The sequence below is a fragment of the Trachypithecus francoisi genome, unplaced genomic scaffold (assembly GCF_009764315.1).
Source record: "Trachypithecus francoisi isolate TF-2019V2 unplaced genomic scaffold, Tfra_2.0 Lachesis_group17, whole genome shotgun sequence".
In the NCBI taxonomy this organism is placed as follows: Eukaryota; Metazoa; Chordata; class Mammalia; order Primates; family Cercopithecidae; genus Trachypithecus; species Trachypithecus francoisi.
In genome coordinates this window covers 11,872,565-11,885,553 of record NW_022681462.1, presented here as the reverse complement: position 1 = coordinate 11,885,553, position 12,989 = coordinate 11,872,565, and the positions used below count along the sequence as shown (strand labels likewise).

At 45.4% G+C, this 12,989-nt stretch overlaps 1 protein-coding gene across 4 annotated transcripts in view; it reads left to right on the top strand.

Annotated features, from left to right (window-relative positions):
• The first annotated feature begins 1,943 nt into the window (after positions 1 to 1,943).
• The window catches only part of FAM161A (FAM161 centrosomal protein A), a 29,416-nt gene continuing 18,370 nt past the window's right edge, over positions 1,944 to 12,989 (top strand). The window contains exon 1 of one of the 4 annotated variants that reach the window (XM_033239162.1): positions 1,944 to 2,216. In XM_033239162.1, coding sequence (XP_033095053.1) covers positions 2,166 to 2,216 — 51 coding nt within the window. In that variant the 5' untranslated portion in view covers positions 1,944 to 2,165. Of the gene's footprint in view, positions 2,217 to 2,421; positions 2,831 to 12,989 lie in introns of those variants that run through there. The other 3 variants (XM_033239164.1, XM_033239161.1, XM_033239163.1) reach the window with 3 other exon arrangements.

The following is a 12,989-nucleotide window of genomic DNA, read 5'->3' as shown; positions in this document are numbered from 1 at the left end:
AGGTCAGGATTTTGAGACCAGCCTGGCCAACATGGTGAAACCCCGCCCTCTACTAAAAATACAACATGTGCTACGCCTAGCGGTAGGCGCCTGCAGTCCCAGCTACTCGGGAGGCTGAGGCAGGAGAATCGCTTGAACCTGGGAGGTGGAGGTTGCAGTGAGCCAAGATCGCATCACTGCACTCCAGCCTGGGCGACAAGGTGACTCCATCTTAAAAAAAAAAAAAATTAAGTTTTGTTAATTACAATAAATTATGTCAAAAACAAAGATAATTTCTTTTTTTTTTTTTTTTTTTTTTTGAGACGGAGTCTCGCTCTGTCGCCCAGGCTGGAGTGCAGTGGCCGGATCTCAGCTCACTGCAAGCTCCGCCTCCCGGTTTACGCCATTCTCTCGCCTCAGCCTCCCGAGTAGCTGGGACTACAGGCGCCCGCCATCTCGCCCGGCTAATTTTTTGTATATTTTAGTAGAGACGGGGTTTCACCGTGTTAGCCAGGATGGTCTCGATCTCCTGACCTCGTGATCCGCCCGTCTCGGCCTCCCAAAGTGCTGGGATTACAGGCTTGAGCCACCGCGCCCGGCCAAGATAATTTCTTAAAACTCTTCTCTGTCTCTTATGTTCCTTGCATCTACTGTATCTGTATGGTGGAAATACTATATAACAGTGTGCTACTAGACGTCTTTTCTCAAATTCGCGTTAAGTGATGTCACATCGGTGGCTTGAAATTGGCCATGATGGGAGTATTGACATCATGGAAATCAGCAAATGCTAAAAATTGGACATTTAAACTTAAGAAACTGATGTGGAAAATATTAATAATGCACAGTAAACTTAAAAGTTTGTGTTATCTGTAGCCTTTACATTGTGACTTGCAGAAAAAATTAAGAAAAATTCTTCCAGTATTAGAAAAGTATTATCTATTTCAGCAAAGAAGTTGCTCATAACACTGACAAGTGAAATTCTGACATATATCTCGGATATGTCAGTCTCATCCTAATCATAAATAAAAACAAAAATATTAACCAACATTCATGTTGGAACTAGGTTGTTAATCGCAACCATAAGTTGGCCACAAATATAGGAGTACAGCATAAACCAACCAAAGCATTCTAAGAGAAGCAATTGTCTATGAGGAATTTACAGTAAAGAGAATAGTATATTTCAGTATTTATAATTCATGTGCTCTAATTCCTTATCAATACTTTTTTGTTGTTGTTGAGACGGAGTCTTGCTTTATTGCCCAGGCTGGAGTGCAGAGGCGCGATCCTGGCTAACTACAATCTCCGCCTCCCGGGAGGGCGCCTGTAATCCCAGCCACTCCGGAGGCTGAGGCAGTTTTGTAGCCACAAAACTGGCTGCCGTGACTGACTGGAAATTGCTCCCCTGGACACTTGGCCATACCTGGCGGTCCATATCTCATAGTTCTAGCTCTGGCTTCTGCTTAGAACCCAGCCAGCATCTGTTCCAGCATGGGAAGCAACTGTTCAGCCAAAACAAAGAGCAGCCGAAGGAAGTGGGGACGTGGGAGACTTTGCTGGTGCTCACACCCACACAGGAGAACAAAGGTTTGATAAGGGCTCAGACCTTAGAGATGGATTCTCGACGATGTGCAACGCATAACGAGGAAAATACTGACCGGAGGGGGCCGGTCCTAGGGCTGGGGAGCGGGAGGAGGGCAAAGGATAGAGAGGGGTAGAGAGGGAGGGAGTAGATAGGGAGCGGCAGCCTCGGCCTCAGTAAGCAGGGGCTTAGGGAGCAGATGCCTGAGACTGCACCACGTCCGCTATTTTGAGGTTTGGCTTCTCTTACGACCACGTGGTGCAGAGGGAAGGCGCCATTTGATGCGTCCAAATCCCGAGTGGAAAGAGAAGATACGGATGAGGGAGATGGGTGTGTCTGTGATGACTCTTGGGCACTCGCGCCGTTCAATCCTGTCACTCTCAAGCTGATGAACCCAAAGCAAAGGCCAGGTTTACACTACCTGCACCCTCACTCATTAGTGGGAGGGTTAGGCACCACCCAACTCTGGGCTTTTACTGGTCAGGCCAAGAAAAACGCAAGAGGGACAACTGGGAGCCTCCTTCTGACTGGTGGATTCCTACTAGCCCTCAAGTCAATCAGAGTATAATGTACCTCCCTCCTTCCCACGCTGGCTCCCGCGGGAGACATGTTAGGCAGCGCGACGCCAACCTTGCTGCTCTTCAGAGGCCGCCACCCAGTAATACGCTCTGCTTTCCTCCTCCGCCGCCGTCTCCTCCATCAACCGTCTCCTTCTAACATATTATTGCAGTTAATAAAAAAGCGCTCTTTTCTTCACAAAAGCAGTTGTTTCATTGTACAATGTGAGAAGTCTACGTTCAGGCGGTTAAACGCAAAGGAGAGGAAAAGTGCCCTGTTCAGCCTGCCAACCTTCGGAACCAGCAAACAGACTCGGTAGTGACCGCCACGATCCAGTAAGCACCCGACTCGGGTCCCTGGCAGCCTGAGAGGCGTTTGTGTGACTTTTGGTCCCTGGCGGCTCCTGTAGTGTCCCCAGTTACGGCGCCCATAGCAACCGGCTCCCTAGCTAGGAGCCCCCGGGTCGCCAGGGGCCGCACCAGCTTTCCCGCCCCGGGCCAGCGCAGGCGCTCAGGTCCCGGAGGCGGGGCGATGGCCGCCTCCCACCGAGCGGCAAAGCTGGTGGCCTCCAGTCTCCAGACCCCTGTAAATCCCATCACTAGAGCGCGGGTCGCCCAGTACGAACGCGAAGACCCCTTACAGGCCCTGGCGGCAGCAAAGGCGATCTTGGAGGACGAAGAGGAGGAGAAAGTGGCGCAGCCCGCTGAGGCGTCGGTAATACTGGGGCGGGACGTGGGCTGGGACCTCGCACGGGCTGGGTGCAGGCTGAGGGCTGTCCGGGTCCCCGCCCAGCTGAGGGCAGGCTGGTAAACGCGGGTCCCTGTGCACATACATACTCCCTACTTGGTGGTCCTGGCCCAGCCCCTTCTCTACGCTCACGAAAAATACTCTAAATCGAGGCGTTGAAAAGTGTTTTAATTTTCGCCAGAGAGTCTGTTGTGAAAATTTCCTAGACAACATTTATGTTACTCTGTTTCTGGCGAGTGCAAAGTATAGAATTTTACTCTTTACTCCCTAGCATCTCGGGAATGGATGGATGAATGGATGGATAGATAGATAGATAGATAATAGATTTATTTTATAATTTGAGGAAAACTGTTCTGTCAGGTGTGTTTCGTTATTACCTTAAGATCTTGGTTATAAGTGGATCTCAACATAGTGCTGGAGAGAGGCGTGTTTAAAACCATCACGTGTTCACTGGCTAAATCAGACACGGATACAGATAAGCAAATCACTGAGGTTTCAGTGTTTCCTAAACGGCTCTTTAGGGTACAGCGAGACAGCCTTTTCACTGATCAGTTTTCAGTGTTAAATCTGTTGTGGACACCAGTGTAGCAGGTGGAGGGCAGGGTCTGCCATCTGCTCTATTCACTTAAAAGATGGGAATCTTGGCTAGGCGCGTTGGCTCGTGCCTGTAATCCCAGCACTTTGGGAGGCCGAGGAGGGCGGATTACGAGGTCAGGAGTTCGAGACCAGCCTGACCAACATGGTGAAACCCCGTCTTTACTAAAAACACAAAATTTAGCCGGGCATGGTGATGCGCGCCTGTAATCCCAGTTACTCGGAAGGCTGAGGCAGGAGAATCGCTTGAACTTGGGAGGCGAGGGTTGCAGTGAGCTGAGATCTCAGACCCAGTCTCAAAAAAAAAAAAAAAAAAAAGGGAATCTTGAATTTAAACTAGCAATCTGCAGATAGAAAAAGTTTCTTAATGCCATGTGTCCAAAGCTTCTCAGACACAAAACTTATGATTGAGGACTAATTGAAATCCCTGGATATTTTGGAATTCTAATCTCTTTAATCTACCATAAAATTGTTAATGAGAGCATCTTTAGCAACACCTTTTGTGACCAATCTTTCACCAGTAAACAACTTGAAGTTATCCAGAGTAAGGTAGACTGAGACCCTGAATGTGAACCAGGATCAGAGTGCTAGGACTGATTTTGTTCATTATAAACTACCCCTCAACACAGTTTTCAGTAGGCAACAAGGCAGCGTGATGGAGAAAAACGATTTAAGAGTTATGTATTAGGATCCATTCCCTGCCACTCCCTAGGTGGTGTTAGGACATACTTTCCTTAAATCTCAGTTTCCTCATCTGTAAAATAACTATAATAATTATCTCTTTTTCCCATCTCAGCTCTATGAGAACCAAATGAAAGAATGTGTGTCTCCTCTACAGAGCAATCTATATAAAAGAGTGATCTATATAAACGAGTTGCCAGTGGGAGTGCATTTGTGTGCCTTCCCAAAGATTAAACTACTTTGGCTTGCTGTGGGAAAGGAGTCAGTCACTTCTAAGTTGCAGATATGCTTCCAAAGTGCCCTGCTAAACTGCAAATTGGTATTAGAAACTGTTATTACCTTAGGAGGGATCAGTTTCTACAATAATCTAGTATGGAAAGGACAGGATCTTACAAAAAACAGAAGGAATCCAAGTCTTAAGAATCTGATACTGTTCTGAGACCACCACACATGAGGGATCCAAAAGTAAAGCTGGGTAAGCTGCCACAGTGGGTCTGATAGCCAGGTGCACAGGGCTTGGGGAAGAGGCATTAAAAAGGCAGGAAGAGTGCAGGAAAGAGGCTCTGATTTCCTCACTCGTTGGCTCGGGTCTCCATCTTGATTTCTAAAGGTTAATTTGCCTTAACCTTATCATCTATAAAATGTAATAAAGTCAAATATTATACCTAACCCACAAGATTGGTTTGAGAACCACCCATCACAATAGGCCTCTTTCAGCTCTTTAGTTTTGCCAAAGCCAGACCACTCATCGCACCCCACAGTACCCTCCCAACCCCTGCACCATCCCTATACACCCTCCCGGCTCTGGCATGCACATGCATCCCCCCTTGCAGTGCCCATATTGGGCACTGATGCCTGTTCCTTGAATCTAGCCTTAGTCAGAGATGTTGGTCCACATATCCTGTTATATGGCTGGTGATGACGTAGGTAAAGCAATGTTCTGTAATTTGCAATTAAAATCTCACTCACTTTGGGAGGCCAAGGCGGGTAGATCACTTGACGTCAGGAGTTTGAAACCAGCCTGGCCAACATGGCAAAACGCGGTCTCTACTAAAAATACAAAAAGTAGCCAGGCGTGGTGGCACGTGCCTGTAATCCCAGCTACTAGGGGGCGCTGAGGGAGAACTGCCTGAACCTGGGAGGCGGAGGTTGCAGTGAGCTGAGATTGCAAAAACTGCACTCCAGCCTGGGCAACAGAGTGAGACTCTGTCTCAAAAAAATAAATAAGTAAAAATAAAAAAATCTCACTCCTAATGCGGCAACCTTATCTTTTCAACAAATATTGAACATTTATTAAGTGCTGGTCATTAACTATTCAGTGTATAGCTCACATCCTCACAGAATTTTCAGTCTGGTAAGGGAAATTAGACAATTATAAACGAACAGGGCTGGGCGTGGTGGCTCATACCTGTAATCCCAGCACTTGTTGGGAGGCCGAGGTGAATGGATCACCTGAGGTTGGGAGTTCGAGGCCAACCTGACCAACATGGAGAAACCCCATCTCTACTAAAAATACAGAACTGGCCGGGCATGGTGGCACATGCCTGTAGTCTCAGCTACTTGGGAGGCTGAGGCAGGAGAATCGCTTGAACCCAAGGTGGAAGTTGTGGTGAGCCGAGATCGCGCCATTGCACTCCAGCCTGGGCAACAAGAGCGAAACTCCGTCTCAAAAAAGAAAAAATGAACAGACACATAACTGTAAGATGGGAAATGTTGGGAAAGAAATGAACAGCCTATAATGATTAAAAATAAATAGGAGATAACCCATTTTTTTTCTTCTGATTCCACTTTTTGTTTATTTATTATTATTTTTTGAAACAGAGTTTCACTCTGTTGTCTGGGCTGGAATGCATTGGTGCAGTCACAGGTTGCTGCAGCCTCAACCTCCCAGGCTCAATCTCCTCACCTCAGCCTCCCGAGTAGCTGGGACTAAAGGTGCATGCCACCATGCCCAGCTAATTTTTATATTTTTTTGTAGAGACAGAGTTTTGCCATGTTCCCCAGGCTGGTCTTGAACTCCTGGGCTCAAGTGATCCACCTGCCGTGGCCTCCCAAAAGTGCTGGGATTATAGGCGTGAGCCACTATGCCTGGCTCCACTGTCTATATACATACATACACACATATACACACATACACACACACACACATATTTTTTTGAGATGGAGTTTCACTCTTGTTGCCCAGGCTGGAGTGCAGTGGTGTGATCTCGGATCACCACAACCTCCACCTCCCAGGTTCAAGCGATTATCCTGCCTCAGCCTCCCAAGTAGCTGGGATTACAGACATGCGCCACCACGCCCGGCTAATTTTGTATTTTTAGTAGAGACAGGGTTTCTTCATGTTGGTCAGGCTGGTCTCGAACTACAGACCTCAGGTGATCCACCTGCCTCAGCGTCCCAAAGTGCTGGGATTACAGGCATGAGCCATCGTGCCCAGCCTATATTTTTTAATTCAACAGTTATTTTAGATACAGAGGTGCATGTGCAGGTTTGTTACATGGGTATATTGCATCCAGGTAGTGAGCACGGTACCCAATAGGTAGTTTTTCAACCTATGCTGCCCTCCCTCCCTCCGCACCTAGTGATAGTCTGCAGTGTCTGTTGTTTCCTTGTTTATGTGTTTATGTTCATGTGTACTCACTGTTTTACCTGCCACTTATGAGAATATGCAGTATTTGGTTTTCTGTTCCTGTGTTAATTTGTTTAAGATTATGGCCTACAGCTCCATCCATGTGACTGTGAAGGATATGATTTCATTCTCTTTTTTTTTTTTCTTTTTCTTTCTTTCTTTTTTTTTTTTTGAGACAGAGTCTCCCTCTCTCGCTAGGCTGGAGTACAGTGGCACAATCTCGGCTCAATGAGACCTGTGCTTCCTGGATTCAAGTGGTTCTCCTGCCTCAGCCTCCTGAGTAGCTAGGACTACAGGTGCACACCAGCAGACCTAGCTAATTTTTGTATTTTTAGTAGAGACAGGGTTTCACCATGTTGGCCAGGATGATCTCAAACTCCTCACCTCAAGTGATTCACCAGCCTTGACCTCCCAAAGTGCTGTGATTACAGGCTTGAGCCACCATGCCTGGCCTAATTTTTTTATTTTTATTTTTATTTTTTGTAGAGACGAGTTCTCACTGTGTTGCCCAAGCTCTCAAACTCCTGGGCTCAAGCAATTCGCCCTCCTCGGCCTCCCAAAGTGCTCGAATTAGAAGTGTATGCCACCACGCCAGGTGACATTCTTCTCTTAAAATATCAAATGTTACATATGGGACTTAGACCCTTTTAACAGCTCTCCCCCAAAGAGAAAATATGAATACCTACTCCCTCCCTAATGGTAGCCACTGTTTCAAAATTGATATGTATTCTATTCTTCTGGCCGTTTTTCTATCTCCTCCATATATTTTAATATACAGTACATACTATAAATATACATATATCTAGAGAGGGAGATAGTTCTGCAACTTGCTTTTTTTCTTATTTATTGGGAGTTTACCCATGTTAGTACATGTAGATCTATGTCATTCTTTACAAATTCAGTGAAAAATTTTTTTCAAAAATTACAGATTGCAGATGAAACTATGTGGGCTATAGCACAAACAGTTCTTCATGGGTGCTGATTACTAATAAAGCAACAGGTGCTGGAAGGATTCATTATCTAAATGGGTCAAGCCAATCTAGGGAAGATTATCCTCTAATCTGGTGGCTGCATTTACAACATTCCACAAAAAGCCGATTAAAGGGAGAGGATGGTATTTTAGGCTCTTGGAAAAATAATGTCTATGGCCCTTATTTTGTATACTAAATATTTTCTCAGTGGAGACAATTAAAGATTAAATTAGAATTGGAGGTCATTTACTAGCCATTCATCTGTTTTAGGTTAAACACTGTGAGATCAGTTTATCTGAAAAGTTCCGGCTAATGTTAACAGTATTAAGCTGAAAACAGAATGGATCCAGTACAAAATCAGTACATAAGTATAATTTATCAGACCTGCCGCACCTTTCAGAAGCTACTCATTCTTCTATATGGTTTTCAAACGGTTCTTCCAGGTCCAAATAAATTTGATCCTTCTTGTGTAAATGACTGCTATAAGACTTTTAAGAGATATTCTAAAAGAATGAATGAGAGGACATAGATTCTTTTGCTTAAAAACACTTCTTTGGAATACCCTCCCTGTTTTAATTATAGTTTTTGGAACATAGGCCTTTTACTTAATACTTGGTGGAATGTAACTCTTTAGAGCAGCCAGCATTTCTTTGCATGGTTCATTCTTTTGGGAGGGAGTAACTGCCCTCTTCCCATGGTGGAATTTTTTTTTTTTTTTTTTTTTTTTTTTTTTTTTTTTTTTTTTTTTACTGTACATTCATTCATTCATTCAGCAAATATTCCTTCAACATCTGCCATTAGCCAGGTACTTTTCTAGACACTGGGTACACAACATTGAACAAAGCAGACAAATCTTTGCCTTTGTTTTTGTTTTGTGTTTTTTTGAGACAGGGTCACACTGTTACCCAGGCTGGAGTGCAGTGCCTCCATCATAGCTCACTGCAACCCCAACCTCCTGGGCTCAGGTGATCCTTCTGCCTCAGCCCCCCAACTAGCTGGGACTACAGGTGCATACTACCTCACCAAGTTAATTTTTTGTATTTTTTGTAGAGATCAGGCTTTGACATGTTACCCAGGCTGGTCTGAAACTCCTGGACTCAAGCGATCCACCTGCCCCAGCCTCCCAAAGTGCTGGGATTACAGGCCTGAGCCATCATGCCTGGCATATTCTTGCCTTTGTAATGTTTACTTTTTGATAGGGGCAGACATGTAATACACAATCAAGTACAGATACGTAGAACGTCAGTGGTGATGAGTACTTCTGGGAAAAATAAGACAGACAAGGGGACTGACAGTGAGTCCTAGAAGGAGTTGTAATTTTAAATAGGAGAGTCAGTGAAGACCTTGTTGAGAAGATGACATTTACATAAAGACCTGAAGGAGTGAGCAAGTGGGCCATGTGGATATCTGGAGGAAGAGCATCCTAGGGAGAGGGAACAGCAAGTGCAAAGGCCTTGAAGTAATTCTGTGGATCTTTCTTTCTTTCTTTCTTTCTTTCTTTTTTTTTCTTTGAGACAGAGCCTCACTCTGTCACCCAGGCTGGAGTGCAGTGGTGCGATCATGGCTCACTGCAACCTCCGCTTCCTGGGTTCAAGTGATTCTCCTGCCTCAGCCTCCCGAGTAGCTGGGATTATAGGCATACAGCACCACACCCAGCTAAGTTGTGTGTTTAGTAGAGATGGGGTTTCACCATGTTGGCCAGATTGATCTTGGATTCCTGACCTCAAGTGACCCAAAGTGCTGGGATTACAGGCATGAACCGCTGCGCCTGGCCAATTCTGTTGATTTTTCAAGCGCAAACTGCAAACTGGATTCAGACACTGCTACTAAAACGAATTGCTGCTGCCCAGATGAAGAACCATTGCTGGGCTGACACAAGCAGACAGAGGGCTAACAGGAAGGAGTAAGTCCCCTCTTTCTCCTCTAGCCTTGTGTCTCCCTCTAACTCCACTTTTGGCAGAGTCTGATGAGGAGCACTGGCAAAGCAGAAGTGTGGTTTGCAGAGTTCCAGCTCTGGCATTGCAAAGCAGAGTCGAGAAGGGTGGCATTGGAGCTGAGAGACACTAGTTTAAAACCTGGCACACCTACTTTATGGATCTTAAAGCTGATGTTCAAGAAGTTCGTGCCCATATCACATTGCTAAGTGCAGAACTCAGACTTGACTGATTATCCTGATATCACATCTGAAATCTTTCTCCTAAGCTGTGAGAACACTCCAAACTAAAAGTTATTTAACTCCCACCCAACCCTTTCATCTTAGAAGGGTCATAAGGGGGCTGAAACGAGGTGATCAGTAATCAGGAGCCAGTGGTAGACAGGAGAGGGAAACCCCTTCTTGCTTGCCCTAACCTCTCTTTCTAGGTTTGCTTCCCAAAACTGCTTTATGGGTTTTCGTCTCCTTTTATCCGGCAGCCCTGTACACTTTGCCCTCTGCTATGCACAGCCTCCCCAACCCCAGCCTGCGCATTTGCTAATGCCATTTCCTTTGTCTAGGGTACTTTCTCCCCTCTTTCCCATAAACACTCTGTGATCCTATAGATTTCTCCATTCTTCTTTTTTTTCTTTTTTTTGAGACAGAGTCTCACTTGGTCGCCCAGGCTGTAGTGCAATGGCTCCATCTCAGCTCACTGCAATCTCTGCCTCCCAGGTTCAAGCGATTCTCCTGCCTCTGCCCCCTGAGTAGCTGGTACTGCAGGCACACACCACCACACCTGGCTAATTTTTGTATTTTTAGTAGAGAAGGAGTTTCACCATGTTGGCCAGGCTGGTCTTTAACTCCTGAGCTCAAGTGAGCCACCCACCTCGGCCTCCCAGAGTGCTGGGTTTACAGGCATGAGCTACCATGCCCAGCCTTCTTTTTTCTTGAGACAAGGTCTCACTCTGTCGCCCAGGCTCAAGTGCAGTGGTGCACTCACGGCTCACTGCAGTCTCAACATCCTGGGCTCAAGTGATCCTCCCGCCTCAGCCACCACATCCAGCTAATTAAAAAAAAAAAACAAAATTTGTGGAGACAGTGTCTTCCTGTGTTGCCCAGGCTGGTCTGGAACCCCTGACCTCAAGTAGTCCTCCCACTGCAGCCTCCCAAAGTGCTGGGATTGCAGGCATGAGCTACCACACCTGCCCTCCATTCTTTATGACTCATCTCAAATATCACCTCCTCCAGGAAGTCTTCCCCTATATTCCAGACTCAAGCCAAATAAAAGTTCCCTCCATTTCCTGTCTACCACTGGCTCCTGGTCACTGGTCACCTGGTTTCAGCCCCCTTATGACCCTATAAAGGTGAAAGGGTTGGGTGAGAGTTAAATAACTTTTAGTTTGGAGTGTTCTCATGGCTTAGGAGAAAAATTACGGATGTGGTGTCAGAATACTCAATCAGAGACTCCAAAGGCCCTTATCAGTTGGTCTTTGTATCTCTTATGCCACTTTCTATCTCCTATTACTCCTCCTTCCACTGCTCATTTAAATGTTGGTGTTCTCTAACATCTCCATTCTCGGGTCCTCTCATCTCTTGTTGCCCACACTCCCTCCAGGCAGCCTCGTCCATATCCAAGGCTGCACCTGCTACTTCTATGTGGATTGGTGGCTCCTGTGTCTGCTCTCCAGCCCAGCCTTCTCACCAGGTCTCCAGACATATTTATCCACATGTTTCCTGGTGATGGATGTTCTAGCACTATGCCTCGGATTTATTTATTCCTTTTTCACTGCCTCCCTGATCTGGCAAACTTTGTCCTCATCCAACCATATGTCTCTAGTTTGGCTCACCTCTGTGAATTGTGCCTCTGTCTCTTAGTATCTGACATTGTGACGTACATCTGTCTCCATACTTAGCTGGAAGTAGCTTGTGGGCAGGAATCAGGTGTTCTGTCTCATTCTTAGTCATCTGTCAATTATTTATATACATGTCCTTTCCTAAGCTAGCTGGAAACTTCTCAAAGGTAGAGTTTTGTTTGTTTGTTTGTTTTAAGTGAGACGGAGTCTTGCTTTGTCACCTAAACTGGAGTGCTGTGGTATGATCTTGGCTCACTGCAACCTCCACCTCCTGGGTTCAAGTGACTCTCCCGCCTCAGCCTCCTGAGTAGCTGGGACTACAGGCACATGCCACCATGCCCGGCTAATTTTTGTATTTTTAGTAGAGACAGGTTTCACCATGTTGGCCAGGCTGGTCTCAAACTCCTGACCTCAAGTGATCTGGCTGCCTCGGCCTCCCAAAGTGCTAGAATTGTAGGTGTGAGCTACCACGCCTGGCCTCAAAGGTAGCGTTTAAAAAAAACTGACATACCTTTTAGCAGCTAGCTGATTGCAGGATAGCCCCCAAATATTTAATGAATGAGGAAATTCACAAAGTAGTCATCCTACAGGTAAGAAATTTATGGTGAGAAGCACATACAGAAACAGCAGAAGATATCAGAGAATTCTCTTAACTGAATTGTTTGACATACTTAAAGCAGTTCTGATTCATAAAGTTGTTGGTAGCAAATTTCTACATGTAAGTTCTATTGAAGACTGATTTTTTTTTTTTTTTGAGACGGAGTCTTGCTCTGTCGCCCCAGGCTGGAGTGCAGTGGCACGATCTTGGCTCACTGCAAGCTCTGCCTCCTGGGTTCACGCCATTCTCCTGCCTCAGCCTCCCAAGTAACTGGGACTACAGGTGCCCGCCACCACGCCCGGCTAATTTTTTGTATTTTTAGTGGAAACGAGGTTTTACCATGTTAGCCGGGATGGTCTCCATCTCCTGACCTCATGAACCACCTGCCTCGGCCTCCCAAAGTGCTGGGATTACAGGCATGAGCTACCGCGCCTGGCCCCTGAAGATTGATTTTTTAAAATTTGTTTTCTCTAAGTTACCCCAAATAGTACAACATTGTCCTCTTGTACACCGATTTTAGCCCATTAAAAAAACACCATATCTTCTGAGAAGCCTCCAGTGGGAAACAGAAACACCACATCTATAACTACTATTTATAATTGACTCTTCTGAATTTTTATTTTGAGAGAAGCTAAACAGATTTATTTTCTAGAGTCTTATCAGATTGGATCTATAATTTTCTGTAGCAAATTTTTTCATTTTGCGTCTGTTCCAGACAGTAGACTAAATTTAAAACCGTGGTTGGCAGCCTTTTATGCATAGTATCATAAATAATTTCAACTGTTTCTCAACTGAAAACATAATAAAAATGGTATATTTATTGAGAAAATGGGGTTTTATCTCTTTAGTTGCTTCAATTAAAAGAACTGAAAGGGTAGGGCACAG